The sequence below is a fragment of the Sorex fumeus genome, unplaced genomic scaffold (genome assembly GCF_029834395.1).
Source record: "Sorex fumeus unplaced genomic scaffold, SorFum_2.1 ptg000093l, whole genome shotgun sequence".
NCBI classification, from domain to species: Eukaryota; Metazoa; Chordata; class Mammalia; order Eulipotyphla; family Soricidae; genus Sorex; species Sorex fumeus.
Genome location: NW_026606150.1, coordinates 6,277,001 through 6,294,445, shown reverse-complemented (window position 1 = coordinate 6,294,445; position 17,445 = coordinate 6,277,001). Strand labels below are relative to the sequence as shown.

General features: G+C 66.5%; 4 protein-coding genes across 5 annotated transcripts in view; 2 read left to right on the top strand and 2 right to left on the bottom strand.

Moving 5' to 3' along the window:
* The first annotated feature begins 3,181 nt into the window (after nucleotides 1–3,181).
* CORO1B (coronin 1B) lies at nucleotides 3,182–7,276 on the top strand. Its single transcript, XM_056131756.1, has 11 exons — nucleotides 3,182–3,252; nucleotides 3,946–4,148; nucleotides 4,365–4,487; nucleotides 4,761–4,890; nucleotides 4,991–5,172; nucleotides 5,252–5,371; nucleotides 5,892–5,996; nucleotides 6,070–6,215; nucleotides 6,307–6,364; nucleotides 6,774–7,010; nucleotides 7,136–7,276. Exons 2-11 carry the CDS (start codon nucleotides 3,948–3,950, stop codon nucleotides 7,259–7,261), a joined length of 1,428 nt encoding a protein of 475 aa, XP_055987731.1. The 5' UTR covers nucleotides 3,182–3,252; nucleotides 3,946–3,947; the 3' UTR covers nucleotides 7,262–7,276.
* Nucleotides 7,277–7,692: 416 nt separating this feature from the next.
* PTPRCAP (protein tyrosine phosphatase receptor type C associated protein) lies at nucleotides 7,693–9,077 on the top strand. The gene is made up of 2 exons (XM_056132102.1): nucleotides 7,693–7,730; nucleotides 8,436–9,077. Exons 1-2 carry the CDS (start codon nucleotides 7,728–7,730, stop codon nucleotides 9,000–9,002), a joined length of 570 nt encoding a protein of 189 aa, XP_055988077.1. The 5' UTR covers nucleotides 7,693–7,727; the 3' UTR covers nucleotides 9,003–9,077.
* The window catches only part of TBC1D10C (TBC1 domain family member 10C), a 31,064-nt gene continuing 21,693 nt past the window's right edge, over nucleotides 8,075–17,445 (bottom strand). Inside the window, exon 11 of the mRNA XM_056132095.1 lies at nucleotides 8,075–8,085. The gene's annotated coding sequence lies outside the window, so the exon portion shown is untranslated. The remainder of the gene's footprint in view (nucleotides 8,086–17,445) is intronic.
* On the bottom strand, nucleotides 9,404–14,478 carry RPS6KB2 (ribosomal protein S6 kinase B2). 2 transcript variants are annotated; one of them, XM_056132094.1, is made up of 15 exons: nucleotides 14,284–14,477; nucleotides 13,999–14,039; nucleotides 13,792–13,912; nucleotides 13,343–13,411; nucleotides 12,346–12,493; nucleotides 11,472–11,529; nucleotides 11,293–11,393; nucleotides 11,117–11,207; nucleotides 10,917–11,007; nucleotides 10,730–10,837; nucleotides 10,249–10,311; nucleotides 10,083–10,160; nucleotides 9,882–9,989; nucleotides 9,698–9,810; nucleotides 9,404–9,616 (listed from the first exon to the last, which is right to left on the bottom strand). In XM_056132094.1, exons 1-15 carry the CDS (start codon nucleotides 14,359–14,361, stop codon nucleotides 9,430–9,432), a joined length of 1,455 nt encoding a protein of 484 aa, XP_055988069.1. In that variant the 5' UTR covers nucleotides 14,362–14,477; the 3' UTR covers nucleotides 9,404–9,429. The 2 variants fall into 2 exon arrangements, with proteins under 2 accessions (XP_055988069.1, XP_055988068.1); XM_056132093.1 differs by lacking the exon at nucleotides 13,999–14,039 and having other exon boundaries at nucleotides 14,284–14,478.

Here is a 17,445-nt window from a genome sequence, read left to right as displayed (position 1 = left end):
AGGGTAAGGGCTGGAGTAGACGAGGGCGTGCCAGCGACAGCCTCACACCAAACGCTCTGTCCTGGGCACGCGAGGGGGAGGCACACGTGGACGGCGATCAGCTGCACCCCGGAATGGACTTTGGGGGGCTCCGGGTCACTTCAAGGTCAGCACCACATAAGGTCTCAGCGTCCCCGGCTCCCCGCAGCTTCCGTGTCCCTGTCTGCCACGCCTCTGGGCCCCCTTCCCAGCATCCAGGCCAAGGGCAGAAACGGAGCTTGGGGGCGCGGGGGCCCCAGGAAGGTTCTTCTAAAGGTCACCACATCTCGGGACATCGGCAGCCTATCGCCCCCAATCTACCTCTGCAGAAAGCAAATGAGGAAGTGCTAAAGGTCCCCCAGCTCTCCTCCTGGGCCCTTCCTGACACGACCCGAGAGTTCCTCCAGAGCTCCCGCCATCCCTTGCTCTCCCCTTCGCCCGGGGAAGCCACCGATCTGCCCGTTCATGCAGTCTCGAGAGCCGAATCCCCACGAAAGGCTTGGATCCCCGCCTGGTACTCAGTGCTCACTGATTCTTAGTTCATTAGATCGGGTCAGCAGGCACTCCTGGGAGTCCCCGCCCTGGTGTCTCCTCCCCCAAAGAGGCTTTCATGCCCCCCCCCCCCCCAGGCAGGGGCTCCACTTCTGTTCCGTTTGGGGATACTTTTCCCAATCAGGATTCCCAAAGCTTCCTCATCAGGGCGAGCCGACCCGGAGTCCAGCCTCAGAGCCAGCCACCCGCCTTGAGGCCTGGGGCAGATCCTGCTTCAGTGCCCACCCTGAGATCATCTCTAAGAGACCATTGCCATCCAGGAAGGAGAGTCGGACCACGAAGGGTTTTGTGGGATAAAGAGGAGTTCGGGTGCCTTGTGGAGAAGCTTTTTGTGGGAGGAAGCCTGTGAGCCAAGGTCCAAGGGCAGGAAGGGACGACCCAACCCTGACATCCCTCCCCTGCACCCTCCATGCGCCGCCCCTCAGGAGACGCACCCCTTCCCCAGGCAAGAGGCAGCCCTCGCTTTCTCTCACAGGCACCTGACTGTTGAATCTGAGAGTCGTGAACATGAACATTCCCCCACTTGGACTCAGGGCTGCTGCTCGTTCATTCAGTCCACACAAGTCAACTGACCGTGGGCTGCTCAGGGGCAAGTTCTCGGCGCTGCCATATGATGGGAGACCCAACTGGCACACGTCGCGGTGGGGGCAGACAGCCAGGAAGCCCATGAGCCAATAATCACACCACACGCACACGGCATCAAGCCATGCCGAGCCACCACCCCCCCCCCCCCCGTGGGGGCTGGGGCGGAGCCCAGCGGTGAAGCACTCACCCTGCGTGCGTGAGGCCCTGGGTTTGATCCCTGACGCTGGAAAGAATGAAAAAGAAATGATGAGGACACATGAGGGCCAAAGAGTGAGAGGGCAGCCAGGGAGGGGTCCCGGAGGAGCCAGAGACGGGGTCGGGGGTCCGGAGGCTCTGGGGAAGAAAGTAGGGAGAATATTCAGGGGAGTCCGGGTGGGGAGGCTGACGCGTGAGCGGGGACAGCAGTGTCCCTCCCAGCATGGCCAGGGGACCTGGTTCGGCTTTGTGTGTCGAGCAGCTCCTTTCCCTGGAGAACAGCGGGGAGGGAGGTTTTGAGGTGCGTTTTCTCTTCCACGTGTCCCCATCACATCTGCCCCAGGTTTAAGGGACTCTGAGCCCAGCTGATGGGAATTGGATTCTGTGGGGTGGCCCTGTGGCCCTCCTGTGTCCTCAGCCACATGGGGGTACCCACCACCAGGCTACTCTGCCAGCCATTTTTGTTCGTTTGGGGGCCACACCCAGCGGTGTTCAGGGCTTACTCCTCACTCTGCACTCAGGAATCACTCCTGGCAGTCAGGGGACCGCATGCGATGCGATGCGGGGATCAAACCTGGGTGGGCCGTGTGCAAGGCAAGAGCCTGACTTGCTGTATTACGGGCTCTCCTCTGCTCTTTCTACGAGAGGACCCTGCCCAGCACCCCATGGTCACCCAGGGCCACAGATGCTCCTGGAGGGAACGAGGACGACACCCCCCACTGTGCGTGACCCTCCAGGGAGGAGTGGACCCAGGGATGTCAGTCTGGGCTCCTGAGAGAGTGGTCGGGGGTCTGGGGGAAGAAAGAGATGGGGGAAAAAAAAACTTTTCTGGGCGTGTCCTCATTTCCATATTTGGGGAACTTCCCAGCAGACTCAGGGAGCTTGAGGGTGTCCAGTTTCAATGGTATTTGGCAAACAGGACTTGACCTGATGTTTTGAACCACTGTTCAGGCCGCAAAGGTGTGCTGCTTTGAGGGGCTACACAGTAACACCGGGACGACTCCCACAGCCACCCCCAGTTTCCAGTGGGTGAACTAGGTCTCCACGCAGGTCAGGCATGTGCCCCTGATGCTGAGTTATCTCCTTGTCCCCGACTTCCCCATTTCTATTTTTAATGAGAGAGGTCAGCTGCCAGGGTCATGCGTCTGGGAGAGTAGGGTGCGGGGCCCCCACATCCCGCTGCTTCTGTTGCAAGAGAACCAAGATCTTGCATCTTTGTAACTTCCAAAGAGTTCGTGGTGGTAAATCGCGCTATATTCTGCAGGGGGGTGGACTGCGGGACCTTGGAAAGCGCACTGGGTAGCCGGACTGCAAGGGCAGGGGAGTCCCAGACTCCCGGCTCCTGGCACCTCCTGAGCTCGCCGCAATGACAGACAGGATGCGGAAGGGGCGCGGGTCTGCGGCCAGGCGGCAGCGCCAACCTGGGGCTCCTGGGCCGCAGCCCACGCGTGCATCAGTCCAGGTGCAGGGGATGGATGTGGATGTCCCGGGCGCTCCGCCCCGCGCCTCGCTCCAGGCGCCGCTCGGGGGCTCGCCCCGCCCACCATCGCCCCGCCCTCACGCTGCCCCGACCGCCCACGCCCCACCCCCTCGCGCGGTCCCGACCTCTCACGCCCCGCCCCTCGCGCCCACGCCCCGCCCCCTCGCGCGGTCCCGGCCACCCATGCCCCGCCCCCTCGCGCGGCCCCGCTCGACCTCGCCCCGCCCCTCACGCCCACGCCCCACCCCTCGAGCCCACGCCACGCCCCCTCGCGCGTGACCTCGCCCCGCCCCCGCGGGCCCCCGCCCCGCCCCCCGCTCGGCTCCTCTGTCACTTCCTGATTCTCGCTTCCTGCTTCCCAGAGGCCGGATCCGGAGCCGCCCGAGGCTGGTGCCGCAGCCCCCGGCGACCCCGCACCCCCGGTGAGCGCGGCGGGACCGGGCGGGGGCGGGGCGGGGCCTCAGGGGGCTGGGGGCTGGCCGCAGGGCCCCGGAGCCCTTCCCTTCCCGGGCGTCGCATCGTTCCGTGGCCACCCAGCCTCGCCCCCCTTGGGCCGGGGTCGCCGGACATTGAGCTCTCGGCCTCCCCATGCCGCGCCGCGGTTCTCTGCAGGCTCCGACGGGCGCTCCGACCCCAGCCCCGTCCTGCCAGCCCCACGGCCGGGCCTGCGACCCCGTGCAGCTCCCTGCGTGTCCCTGCACCGCAGAGCTGGGGCCTAGCCGCTGCCGCAGAAGTTGTCCCCGCCTTCTCTGTGTCCTCCCCATCACCGGCCTCCATGCTGCGTGCGGGAAGGAGCCTGCTGGGAGCTGCCCCAGATCTCACGGAGGGGTCAGCTTGCTCTGGCCCCAGCGCCCCAGAACATCACCACCCCCAGCACAAACACACGCGCACAGACATCCTTGGGACAAGGGGGTGGGGCTCTTGCAAAGCCTCTGGACTCCACAGCCTCCGTGGGGGTCCATGCACTTCTCCCTTAAGTTCCTCACCTGGGAAAGGGCTGCGCTGTGACCCCACCCTGTAACTGGGTGGAAACGAGGCCAGGTGGATGAAACACCAACCTCCCAGGTGGGGGGGCTTGTGGCTGCAGGGCCTGACCTCACCCCCGCACCCCGCAGACATGTCCTTCCGCAAAGTGGTCCGACAGAGCAAATTTCGGCACGTGTTCGGGCAGCCGGTGAAGAATGACCAGTGCTATGAGGACATCCGAGTGTCCCGTGTCACCTGGGACAGCACCTTCTGTGCCGTCAACCCCAAGTTCCTGGCTGTGATCGTGGAGGCCAGCGGCGGGGGCGCCTTCCTGGTGCTCCCCCTGAGTAAGGTGGGGCACGGCGGGCCACACCTGAGTGTGTACTTTGACATTCTTTAGTCCACACAGGCCATCCCTGCTTTTGGGCAGCTGCCCAGATCCACATTCTTACCCACGTTTATTGCTGGAAGTGCTGGCCCAGGCTGGTCCCTGCGAGGCCGGAGAGGAGGTGGCCAGTGGGTGAGACCGGGGCCTTGGTTCTCTCTGACCCCCTGCCCCTCCCCACAGACGGGCCGCATTGACAAGGCCTACCCGACTGTGTGTGGCCACAGGGGACCCGTCCTGGACATCGATTGGTGCCCCCATAATGACGAAGTCATCGCTAGCGGCTCGGAGGACTGCACCGTCATGGTGAGGCGGGCGGTCCCCAGGGCAGTGGGCAGTGGGCCCCAGCGGGCATCAGGCTCACCACTATCAAGGCCCCACCTGGGGGCCGGATCAATAATCCAGTGGGGAGGACGAAGCACGCGGCAGACCTGGATTCAGTCCCCGGCACCCCATAGGGTCCCCCGAGCCCCACCGGGAGTAATCCCTGAGCATCACTTTGTGGGGCCCCAAAACCAAAAACTGAAGACGATGGCCCAGCCTGGCCTCAGGGGGCAACTCGGCACCTCCCCCCCGCAGGTGTGGCAGATACCCGAGAACGGGCTGGTGTCCCCGCTCACGGAGCCTGTGGTAGTATTGGAAGGCCACACCAAGCGAGTGGGCATCATCAGCTGGCATCCGACCGCCCACAACGTCCTGCTCAGCGCAGGTGTGCACGGCCCCGCCCCGCCCGGCGGGTGGTCCCTGGGCAGTGCCCCCTCCCCCGGGCTGCCGGGCCTGAGCGGATATGCTGCCTCCCCCCTCCCCAGGCTGCGACAACATGGTGCTCATCTGGAACGTGGGCACAGCGGAGGAGCTGTACCGCCTGGACAGCCTGCACCCCGACCTCATCTACAACGTCAGCTGGAACCACAACGGTAGCCTCTTCTGCACGGCCTGCAGGGACAAGAGCGTCCGCATCATCGACCCCCGCCGTGGCACGCTGGTGACGGTGGGTGGCCCCCCCAGGCACAGCCGGGCGGCAGGAAGGGACTGCTGTGCGGCCGGCACTGACCTCTCTGTCCCTCCAGGAGCTGGAGAAGGCGCACGAGGGCACCCGGCCCATGCGGGCCATCTTCCTGGCTGACGGCAAAGTGTTCACCACCGGCTTCAGCCGCATGAGCGAGCGGCAGCTGGCGCTCTGGGACCCGGTGAGGGACGGGCGTGTCCCCCTCAGCCCTGCGCCCGGCCCCCCACTCGCTGCCCACCCTCTCTCCAACCGCCTCCCCAGCTTAAGGAGCTTGGGGTGGGGGGGCACTCCGTGTTTGGAGCTGATGAATCCATGCCTTGCCCAGGCTGGACATGTGCTGGACAACTGTGTCCGCCCATCTCTGCCCACATGGTGCCAGCGGAGAGGCCCTGACTTCATTGGTCTGTCCCCACGGGGCTGCCCTTTGGGGCCTCCTCTTCCAGGAAGCCTTCCAGGCCTTCCCTCCGAGTGCTCGGTCGCCCTGCTCCCTGCGTCTATGTGGACTTCTGAGACTCCCACTGGGCTGGAGACCTGCTTGCTCAGTGGCGTGAAAATAGAAGTTTGGAATAGGCTGGGACGGAGGCCCCTGGAAGGTTGAGGGCAGCCAGGAGGAGCCACGGGCAGAGCAAGACCTCAGGGTGGGAGAAGACCCGTGGGCAGGCGGGGCAGGGCAGGGCCTGACAGCCACCCTTCGTGTCCAGCAAAACCCAGGGGAGCCCATGGCGCTGCAGGAGCTAGACTCGAGCAACGGGGCCCTGCTGCCCTTCTACGACCCCGACACCAACGTGGTCTACGTCTGTGGCAAGGTGGGCCCGGGCCAGGCGGTGGGGGGGGGAGCAGGCGCAGGGCCGTGGGCTGACCCCGCCCCCGCCCCCCCAGGGCGACTCCAGCATCCGCTACTTCGAGATCACCGAGGAGCCCCCCTACATCCACTTCCTGAACACGTTCACCAGCAAGGAGCCGCAGCGCGGGATGGGCAGTATGCCCAAGAGGGGCCTGGAGGTCAGCAAGTGCGAGATCGCCCGGTAAGGGGGGCCCAGAGCGGGGCCAGGCGGGTGTGGGGTCCCCGCCAGCCCGGCCGCCAGCAGCCGCCCTCCTCCCTCCTCCCTCCCCCAGGTTCTACAAGCTGCATGAGCGCAAGTGCGAGCCCATTGTCATGACCGTGCCCAGGAAGGTGAGGGTCTTTCCGGACAGCGGGCCTTGGGGGGGGTTGGGCAGGAGCGCCTCGAGGGCACCAGAAGGACAGCTGTGTGGGCTCGCGGGGGCTTTCCGGGCCGTGCAGCTGTGCCTCAGACACGGCTCTGCCCCGCCAGTGACTGCCATGTGCCTGGCACGGCCCAGGGAGCCAAGCCACAAGTGAGGTTGCCACCTGCGTCCCCTGGGCCTCAGCCGGTGGCCACAGACAGGGTTCCAGCAGTCCTCCGGGGTGGGGGTGGGGGTTACTGGCGGTCCCCACGGGGAAGTGAGGGAACAGGCTTGACCTTTCGGGTCACTCGGGGTCGCCAGAGGATGGCCTGCAGAGGTGGCTCCCCAGGGTCCGCCTCACCCCCACTGATCTCCCCGTGTCCCCCCTGCGCCCCCAGTCCGACCTCTTCCAGGACGACCTGTACCCAGACACGGCCGGGCCCGAGGCGGCCCTGGAGGCGGACGAGTGGGTGAGCGGGCAGGACGCGGACCCTGTGCTCATCTCCCTGCGGGGGGCCTACGTGCCCAGCAAGCAGCGGGACCTGAAGGTCAGCCGGCGCAACGTGCTGTCGGACAGCCGGCCCGCGGGGACGCCGGGCACCGCCCCGGCCGCCAGCAGCCTCTCAGGAGCCGGGGTAGGTGGCCCGGAGGGCGCGCGTGGAGGGGCTGCCCGGGAGGAGGGAGAACCCCACCGGGCGGACTGGGGCGGGGTGGGGGGGGTCCCTGGCCCCTCGCTGCAGCCCACCCGCCACGCCCGCAGGAGGCCGGGAAGCTGGAGGAGTTGCTGCAGGAGCTGCGGGCGCTGCGCGTGCTGGTGAAGGAGCAGGACGAGCGCATCGGCCGCCTGGAGGAGCAGCTGGGCCGCCTGGAGAACGGGGACGCCTAGGGGGGCGCCTAGGGGGGCGCCGGGGCCGCGGGGCGGGCACTGCAGCGAGGCCGGCTCCAGCCCCGGGGCCACGCGGGGCGGCGGGTCGCACAGTCTATTTTCCTCCCGAATAAAGTTCTCTTTCTAAGCCTGCGCCCTCCTCGCCGGCTCGGCGGGTACCCAGGGGTGGGGACGAGGCTCGCCCACTCCAGCCTCCGAGCAGGAGTCTCGGGGGGCGTGTGTATCTTGGGGGAGGGGGCGGGGGGCCACACCCAGCAGCACCTGCAGGCCCCTTGGGGCGCCCCCGGTGCAGCCAGTGCCCCGCCCCAGGGCTCCGCCCCTCCCCCCAGGGGGCCGGCGCGGGTCTGCGCGGCTCCCACCAGGGTGGGTTGGGGCAGGAAGCGGAAGCCGCGGGCGGGTCGGGGCTCACTCTTCACTCGGCGCAGCTGGAGGTGGCGGTGGGTGCCCAGCGCCGCGGCAGCTGACGATGGTGAGCCTGGAAGGGCCCGGGGCCCGGGGGCTGCGCGGGTGTGGGTGGCCGGGGCAGGGCTGCCCGCACCCCCCAGAGCTCTGGGAGGCCTCCCCAGGCGGGTTGCGGCAGAGGCCAGGTGGCAGAGTGGGCACGAGCTGGGTGCAGAGACTGATCGACCTTCAGGGAGGCTTCCCCTGGCCAGGCCTCGGGCCATGGCTGTGGGCACATGCAACCCTTCGGAGCCCCCCAGAGCCTTTCCTAGCTGCCCCTGTGGACTGGGACCCCCGCACAGGCCCCGTGGAGCCCCTGGGCCCGGCGGCAGCAGAGCGCGCGCGGGGGCGGAGAAGGCCCCGCGGGTTCCAACCGCAGGCATCTTCCGGCAGCACCCCCAGCCCTGCGCCCTGCACCCTACGCCCCTGCGGGCCCCTGGGGACGGCCGCTGAATGGAAACTGCAGCTAGGCCGCTCCCCTGGTGGGGAGGAAGTGGGGCCTCTGGGGTCCCCAGCCTGGGGTCCGGCCAGCAGGTGGGCGGGGCAAGCTCACCAGAGCACCCACTGGCCGGGCTGCTGGGTCCACAGGCACAAAGCTCAGGGCCCTCCCGCCAGGCGCGGGGGGCGGCCTCCCGGGAAGTGGGTCTGAGCCCCTGAGCCTGGGGAGGGGACCCCCCTGTCCCCAAGTGCCCGGGGCCCCTGCCTAGTGACAGCCCACCTGTCTCCCCCACAGGGCCCGGCCGTCGGGGGGCTCGGGCTGCTGCTGGCGCTGCCGGGGGCCCTGGGCTCGGGCGGCAGTGCTCAGGAACGGTCCGACAAGGCGCCGGTGATCGCGGTGCTGCTGGTGCTGCTGTTGGCGCTGTTGGCGGGCCTGGCGCTGGCCTGGCGCCGCCTCAGCCGGGACTCGGGTGGCTACTACCACCCGGCCCGCCTGGGCGCCGCGCTCTGGGGCCACACCTGCCGCCTGCTCCGGGCCAGCCCCCCCGGCCGCTGGCTGCAGACCCGGTGGGTCCCCGAGCGCCCGGAGGAGGAGCCGGCAGGGGACGAGTGCGACTGGGAGCCCGAGGCCGACCCGGAGGAGCAGCGCGACGCGGAGGAGCCCGGCCCGCAGCGGGTCCTGATGCCGGCCGAGGACAGCGACCAGGACCACGACCTGGACGGGGACATGCAGGGGCCGGCGGGCGCGGGGGGCAGCTCGGAGGCCCTGCTGAGTGGCCTGCAGGGCTTTGCAGGCAGCGCGGCCTGGGACGACAGCGCGGGCGCGGCGGGGGGTCAGGGCCTCCATGTCACTGCGCTGTAGGGACCCCGGGGTCGCGGCCTCCACGTCCACGTCACCACGCTGTAGGCCGGCCCCGGGTCACCGCCGAACCCTTCCTGCCTTCCAGCCGTGCTCCACCTGGGAGCCCCCAACCCCGTCTTCAAGCGTGTACCCCGCCCCTCCCATGCAGATCCCCCGAGCCTTGGACAGTCCCCCGAAATAAAACCCGTCAGTCTTGCCGTGCCAAGGCCTGTGGGCTCCCTCCATCGGGCACCGCGTCCCAGAAGTCAGGAGCGGGGGTGCCATGATTGAGTCCTTTAATCCCACAGGACACAGCTCAGGGGAGGCCTGACCCCCTCAGCTGCCCTCACACGTGATCCAGGGCACCGCTGCCCCCCCCCCAAAATCACCCCCACACACTCCTGCACCCAGACAGTCCCTGGGCCACAGCTCTGCTGCCTGCCCCCTCCTAGCGACCGGGGCGCCCACGGCCCCTCTTGGACCTCTTGCCCCCCGAGGGGGGCCGGATGGGGAGGGGGGGCGTCCTGGCGGGTGGCGGCGAAGGCGGCGGCAGCAGGGGAGGCGGGGGGGTCTCCATGGGCTCCTGGGGGCCAGGGCTGGGCCGGAACCCCTCAAAGGGTGAGAACTTCAGGGGGCTGTGGGGGAAATGAGGCGAGTGGGTGGGTGCCGGTGCCGGGGAGCCCCTGGCCGGAGCCCGGGGGAGGGGGGTGCAGTACCTGATCGGGGTCCGGGGGCTGCTGTTGAGGCGGCGGGGGGAGCGCAGCTTGGGCTGGAAGGAGAAGCCCTCCTTGATGCTGTCCAGCACCGACGGGGCCACGTAGGTGAAGCCCTGGGGGTGAGGGGGTGTGACCGCGTGTCCCTGCCCCTCATCCCAGCCCCCCCCCAGGCCCGGCCCCTCACCAGGAAGGCCTGGTCAGCGCTCTCACTGAGGGCCGAGTCGTCAGGGCTGTCCACGGGCGTCTGGCGGGTGAATCGCACGTCAAACTGGCTCACGTCCTCCTCGGATTGCTGTGGGCAGAGCCGAGAGGACAGTTCGGAGGGCGCCGGGACGGGGGAAGGGGGGTCGCCCACCGGCCACCGGGTCCCCAGAGCACCACTGACCAGAGAGGGCCTGAACGGAGGGTCCACGTGGCGGGCCAGGAGGTCGTCCCAATTGATGTGCCGGAAGAAGGGGTGCCTCTGTGGGCGTGGGCACAGGCATGCAGACGGCCCCCCAACACGACACCCTCGGGCCCCGCCCCACAAGGAGGGGGCGCTCCAGACCCACCTGCACATCGGCAGCATCCCCCGGGCCACCCCCCATCCGCTGGGCAGGATTCCGCTTCAGAAACTGTGGGCAAGGGCAGCGCGTGAGGGTTGCAGGCCCCAGGGAGAGGCCAGACGGGCGTGTGGGCGCCACCTACTGGCCTGCGCGGGACTTGCGGGGTCAGGCCCTGCACCCTGGGCCCCATGAGCCTTTGCAAAGGCATCAGGTCTCTGCACGTACCCCCCACCCCCGCCCCGATTTCAGCCTCGCCCCCCCCCCAACGCTCCAGCTCCAAATGGGGGAGGCACAGCCGCCTTGAATGGGGCAAAGTGGCTGGTTCATCCCGACTCAGACCCGGCCTGGACGGGCAGTGTGGCTATGCACAGCCCAAGCCCAGTGGCCTGGACCCCAAAGCTAGTGTCCAGCCCGAAGACACCTCCCCCAAAGGAGGACCCCGACCCCACCCCCAGCCTAGAGAGGAGGCGGCAGGGCCCCGGCCCACCTTCTTGATGAGGTCCCGGGCGTCGGCGGTGAGGTACGGGGGCAGCACCAGCTTCCCTTTGACGATCTTGTCCATGGTCTTCTTCCGGTTCTCGGCAGTGAAGGGGGGCTGGAGGAGGCGGGGCGTGAGAGGGGCCTGGGGGGCTCCGCGGAGGCCTGCCCGCCCCCACCCAGGAGGCGCGACTTGCCGAGCCGGTGAGCATGTCGTGCATGAGGGCCCCCAGGCTCCACCAGTCCACCGCTCGGTTGTGGCCGCTCCGCACCAGAATCTCGGGGGCCCTGGGGGTCCGGGGGAGGGGAAGCCCGGGTCAAGGCAGGCTAGGGTGGGGGGGAGGTCAGGCCAGGCCGGGTGGGTGGGGGGGTCCTCCCGTCCCCGGCCACGGCTCACATGTACTCGATGGTGCCACAGAAGGTGTGGGTGACGGCGCCCTCGTGGATGGATTCTTTGCAGAGCCCGAAGTCGGTGAGTTTGATGTGTCCTGGGGAGAGGCGGGGGCGTTCAGGACCCCCCAGCACCGCCGGCCTGCAGCCCCCCCGCCCGCCGTCCCGCGTGCCCCCGTGTACCCTGGCTGTTGAGCATGATGTTCTCGGGCTTGAGGTCCCTGTAGATGATGCCTTGGGCGTGGAGGTGGCCCAGGGCCAGCGTGATCTCTCCCAGGTAGAAGCTGCGGCAACAGGCCTGGGTGAGGCGGGCTGGGGTCCCCGAGCCCCTGGGGAGGGGGGGGTCCGGAAAGGGCACTCACCAGGCCGTGTCCTCCAGGAAGATGCCCTCCCGCTCCAGGTGCGTGAAGAGCTCGCCTCCTGTGAGACAAAGGTGGCGGCGTGGGGCGGGGGGCACGCGCCCGCGCTCCCGAGTCGTGGCCTCCCGGGGACGGGGGGCTCGTCCTTCCCGCCCTACCTGCCTCACAGAGCGGCCGTGGGGGCTCGATTCAATTCAGCAAACATCTACCGACGCCTACTCGTGCCCGCCCCGTGCGGGGTGACGCTGGGGCCAGCCACGAGGGGACCTGGCCACCGGCCTCAGGATGCTCAGTCTGACAGGGAGACAGACACGCACACGCGGCTCGTGGGTGACAGCCCGTGGCGGCAGCCCCGACGCGAGGAGACGGGGGGCTCGGGTGGGAGGCTGAGATGGAGCGCGCATGGCAGTCGGGGGAGGGGTGGGAGAAGGGTGGGGAGCTGGCCCCGGGTCAGCTGTGTGCGGGGTGCCGGGGGGCCGCAGGGTGGCACAGAGAATGGGCTCCGGTCCCGGAACTGGGGGGGTCCCTGGAGCATCGCCAGGAGGGTGCCCCAAATTTAAGTCGGAGTGGTCCAACACCCGAAAAAAGAGAGGGGATGAGCAGGGGAGGAGGAGACGAGTGTGGCTGGACAGACGGGTGACCACGAGGACAGCAGGCGCTGCTGAGACGGGCAGCCGGCCGAAAGGGCTGTTGCCGGGCCTCCCACACGCGCCGCCACCATTCCCGCCCCCCGACACAGGCGAGGGACACAAAAGGCGCCGGACAGACGTTTGCTGAATGAATGGAAGGATGGATGGACGGACGGACGGACGGACAGACGGAAGGGTGTGAGGCCCCCCCCCACAACCCCCACCGCTGCCTGGGCCTTGGCGCCTACCACTGAGACACTCGAGGATGAGGTAGAGTTTGCCCCCGGTCTGGAAGGCGTAGGCCAGCTCCACGATGAACGGGTGCCTCACCGACTCCAGAATGTTCCGCTCGGCGCGCGTGTGCGCTGTGTCCTTGGCGTTGCGCACGATTTTGGCCTGGAGAGGCAGGAGGTGCTGAGAAGGGGACCCGCAGCCCCGTTCCCCCAGCACCATCCCCTCCGCCCTCAGCAGACCCCTCAGAGGCAACTGTCCCTGCCCCCGGAGCTCTGGTGACCGACACTTAGGAGTCAGTGCAGGGGTGTGTCATGTGGGGTGTGAGGGGCGCTCCTGGCCTCCCCCGCCCTCCTGAGTCCTGATTCCACCTGATGGCTGCCACATGGGAGGCTGCACGCTATCTCAGGAAGATCCAAGCACCTCTTCCGAGGGGCTGGGGCGATAGCACAGCGGGTAGGGCATTTGCCTTGCACACGGCTGACCCGGGTTTGATCCCCAGCATCCCATATGGTCCTCCTGAGCACCACCAGGAGTGATCCCTGACTGAAGAGCCAGGAATAGGCCTGGGCACAGATGGGTGTGGTCAAAAAATAGAAAGTGGGGGCTGGAGTGATAGCACAGCGGGTAGGGCGTTTGCCTTGCATGCGGCCAACCTGGGTTCGATTCCCAGCATCCCATATGGTCCCCTGAGCACCGCCAGGAGTAATTCCTGAGTGTAGAACCAAGAGTAATCCCTGTGCATTGCCGGGTGTGACCCAAAAAGTATATAAAAAAATAAAAAAACCTCTTCCGAGCATTGCCAACAGATGGAGAGCGGGAAAGAGGGGTGTTGGGGGGTGAGGTCTCTGCCGCTGTCTCCAAACCCCCATAGAAGGCACAGGGAGTACCAGCAAGCACCAGGGTGGGAAGGGGAGGGTCTGGGCAGGGTGGGGGGAGGCATGTGGGCTCCCTGTGTGGGTGGGATCCCTGTGGCACAGTCAGGCCCTGCCCCCCCCCCCCAGCCTGACTCACCTTCCTCAGCACTTTCATGGCGTATATTTTGCCCGAGTTGGCGCCCTGCACCTTGCGAACCTGGAATACCTACAGGGCAGGGGGACAAGGTGAGTACCCCTCTCCACAGCACAGCTCCCCGAAGTCCTGCCCACGGCCCTTCCCAGCCGTGGAAGGTGGGGGAAGGTGGTCGAGCCCAACCCCCGCCCCACCAAGGGCCAAGGGTGGAGTAGCAAGAGTCCAGATCTGATGCTGCGGGACCTGCTGATTCAGAGCCTAATTTGTTTGTTTGCCCGGTTTGGGGACCACACCCACACCCTGTCACCCTGCGGTGCCCTAGGGATTGGAATCCGGCCCTTCTGCAGACACAAGCACCAGCTCAGCACTTGCAGCCACCCCACCCCGGCCCGTCCCCTGGGGCAGGACCGACGGCAGAGGCTGAGGAGGGAGCGGGGGTCCGCGGGGGGTACCTTGCCGTAGCCGCCTTTGCCCAGCACCCGCAGAAGCTCAAAGCAGTGCGGGCCGATGCGCTCGGGGCCCGGGTTCACGCTGTCCTCCGTCAGCTCCACCTCCTCGTACCTGCCCGGGACCCTGGGGACACGGAGCTGGTGACAACTGGGCTGCAGCCCTTCCCCGGCCCCCCCACCCCGCCTGCGCCCCCCGCCGCCACCACTCACTCCGGGCCGGCTGTCCGCGGCTCCGCGAGTGGACACGCCTCCTGCGTGGGGCAGAGGGGACAAGCGTTAAGAGCCAGGGCGCTGCCGGGATAACCAAACTCAAGCACTGCGCCGGGAACGGAGGGGACTCGGGGGAGGGTGGAACGACAAGGAGGGGGCCGGGAGGGGCAGGGACGGGCCGCGAGGACGAGACGGGGCAGTAAAGGGGAGGGGGTCCGAGGAGGCGCGCAGGGTCTGGGGGCCGGGGGCAGGCGGGCGCAGGGCCGAGCACGGGGGGAGACTCACCGCGGGGCTGGAATCGGCCTCGGCCTCGCCCTCGCTGCCCTCCTCCGTCTCCAGGTCCAGGTCAAACACAGCCGCCATGGCCAAGCCGGCCCCGCGGGCCCCTGGGCCCGTCCGCGGCGCCGCTCCGACTGACAGTCCGGACCGGGCTCTGGCGTCATCGCCCCGCGACTGGCGCCCGCCGATGACGCGCACGCCGGGGGCGGGGAGGAGAGCGAGCGGCCGCCGCGTGGCCTTCTGGGAGTTGTAGTCCCCGCGGGTCGCGGGGCAGAGCCCGAGCCCGTCGTGGCGCTCTCCGGCTTCCCAGCGCCGCAGTCCCTAACGGCAGGCGGCGGCGCCGGCTTGGCAGGCGCCCGTCCTGGCTCTGCGAGGGGCGTGAGTTTGGCGGAGGCAGAATCGGGACTGCATGTGGGTGTGCTGTTAATGCAGTTCCCGTCCTGCTGCGCCCATCTGCCCAGGCTGGCGGAGAGGCGCGAGGCAGTTGGTGTCGCTAGCGCTCCCCGAAAGGGAGGTGGTTGCGTAAGGCTCCCCACAGTGTGCTCCCAGACTGAGCACTCGGGAAGTCATCCACGGCCCCTTCTCCATCTCACTGTCCGGGTTTGTTCGTAAAAGTCCCTTAGGGGGGCTGGCGGTACAGCAGCGAGGGGCGCTTGCCTTGCAAGCGGCTGACCCGGGTACGATCACCGACTTCTCGTTGGGTAGCTCCAACACGACCAAAAGTAGTTTCTGAATGCAGAGCCAGGATTAACTCCTGAGCATCTCCGGGTGTGGCCCCAAAACTAACTGAAAAAATAACACATCCTTTAAAAAAATATTACTGAGGGGTGGGAGTTACGTAGGTAGGGCATTTACCTTGCCCACCAAATTTGATTCCCTACATCCCACATGGTCGCCCAAACCCTGCCAGAGGTGACCCCTGAGTACCTCTGGGGTGTGCGCGCGCACACACACACACACACACACACACACACACACCGGCCAGAGCAATAGTGCAGCAAGTAGAGCGTTTGCATCACACATGGCTGAACTAGATTAAATCCCCAGAATCCTGTATGGTCCCCCCAGCACTGCCAGGAGTAATTCCTGAGTATAGAGCCTGGAGTAGCCCCTGAGCATCGCCTGAGAGTAATCCAAAAAGACAAAAGCAAACAAAAAACCCCAACCAAGCAGAGATTAAGTCACTTGGCTTGCATGCAGCTGTGGCCATGACAGTGGTCCTAGTAACCACACTGCATATGGTCCCCCGAGTACCATCAGTGTGGCTCCTGTCCAGAGAGCTGGGAGTAGGCCCTGAGCACCACAAGGTGCGGCCAGAAAAGAAAAAGTAAGTGAATGAGAGCGGTCAGAGAGATGCTACCCTACAGTGGGTAGGGCTCTTGCCTTGCCTACAGCCAAGCCTCACTTCCATCCCCAGCACAAAATATGGTGAGCGCAAAGCCAGAGTTTTGGGGAGAAATACCCCCTTTTGGTCTGCTTTGAAATGCCACAAGCCTATTGCAATGCATACTTATCACGGGTGAGTGTGACCAGGGGACAGGGCGTATTTGGCAGACATGCAAGGACAGTTTAACCATTGTAATCACACAGGAAAGGTGTAACCCTATCTATAGAAAACACGTTTGTTATGACCACGTGACTGTCCGTAGATCTCCCCGTACGCCCAGCCTAAATAAGCTATGCTGATTGCCTACTGAAACTGGGACTGCTTGACGGGACCCACGCTGTGCTGGTGTGCTCGGTTTTCGGTTGTGGAGGCGGCAACATAGGGACATGCTCTTTTCCCCAGGCCCTTCTCTTTACAGGGAGGGTAGCTTGGCTTGGCCTGAGGGCCTCTGCGCGACAGCCTCTTGCAGGTCAAGGGGACCAGCTCAAAAGGGGACTGGGGAGAGACCCCAACACAGAGTATCACCCTGAGCGGTGCTGGGTGTGACTCCGAAACCAAGAAGCAGGCAGCGGTGCCCCAGCACCTCAGGGTGTGGCCCCAAGTCATCAAGATGTCTGGCCGCTTCTGCCTGGTACGCAACCTTCCGATGTGAGGACTCTTGCTGGGGGGTTTGGTCGGGTGACCCGGGATTCAACTGTGTCCCGGGTCGGGTTCTGGTAGTTGGAGGCTGTCTGAACAGAGGCACCGAGAGCTCAGCGCACGTGGACAGAATTCAGTGGTGTCTCCACTGGCAGAGGAGGTGTCTCTGGCTGTGAACTATCTGTAGGTCGACCCGGAGGCCTGGCCATGTGGCAGCTTTGCCTAGGCCACCTCCCCCCTCCTCTCTCGCTCCTCCTGACCCCGCGCTAGCTAACCTGAGAGGGGTGGGCCAAGTCGCAAGACCCTCTCCCATGGGCTACAGCACGTAGGGTGTTCGCCTCGCACACGGCCAGATTTGATCCCCGGCATCCAGTATGGTCCTCTGAGCCTGCCAGGAGGGAACCCTGAGTGCAGAGCCAGCAGTCAGCCCTGAGCACTGCCCAGACACTGGAGAGCATCTACCAGCCTTTATTGGAGGTGGGGTAGACACTGTTCCTGACCAAGGGGTTGTGGTGTACCAGAGGTCAAACTCTGAAGCTCTGCGGGGAAGGGGCAGGTCATGGAGGGGCTCCCAGGGGCCACCTATGCATGAGGCAGGGAGGTGTGGGTGCTTAGGGGTGACGCCAGGATCAGCCGCCAGCCTCCCGCCACCACCCACGGCGCCTGCTTCCTCTGGGCAGTGGCCATTCTTCACCTCTTGGTCCGTAAGCGCTTTCGCGTTTTCTGCGTCCTGTTTAATCCCACGTCCATCCTCTTGCGAATAGGGTGAAAATCTGATGGTATCAAACCGAGAAGGCATAACCATGTTCGGATTTAATGTTCCCGGCACAGTGGGTTCATGTGGACACACAGATCTGCTATGGGAACTTTGCCAGCCTGCAGAAGCTTCTGCCCATCTGTGCCAGCCGTGCCCTGTGTCTCCTAATCCAGGAAGGGAAATCCCCGGGGTGGTGGCCTTCTGGGTGGCTGGCACAATGGCAGGGAGCAGGTCGACACGTTATTGGAGCGCACACACTGGCAGGGCGCAGGCACGCATCTCCAGTGCATGGAAGAGCAGGTGCTTGGTCCACTCAAAGGGAGAGTGGGGGGCAACTGAGAGCCGGGGAACGTTCCCTGGCAGCTCCAGCTCACCTGCTTCCACT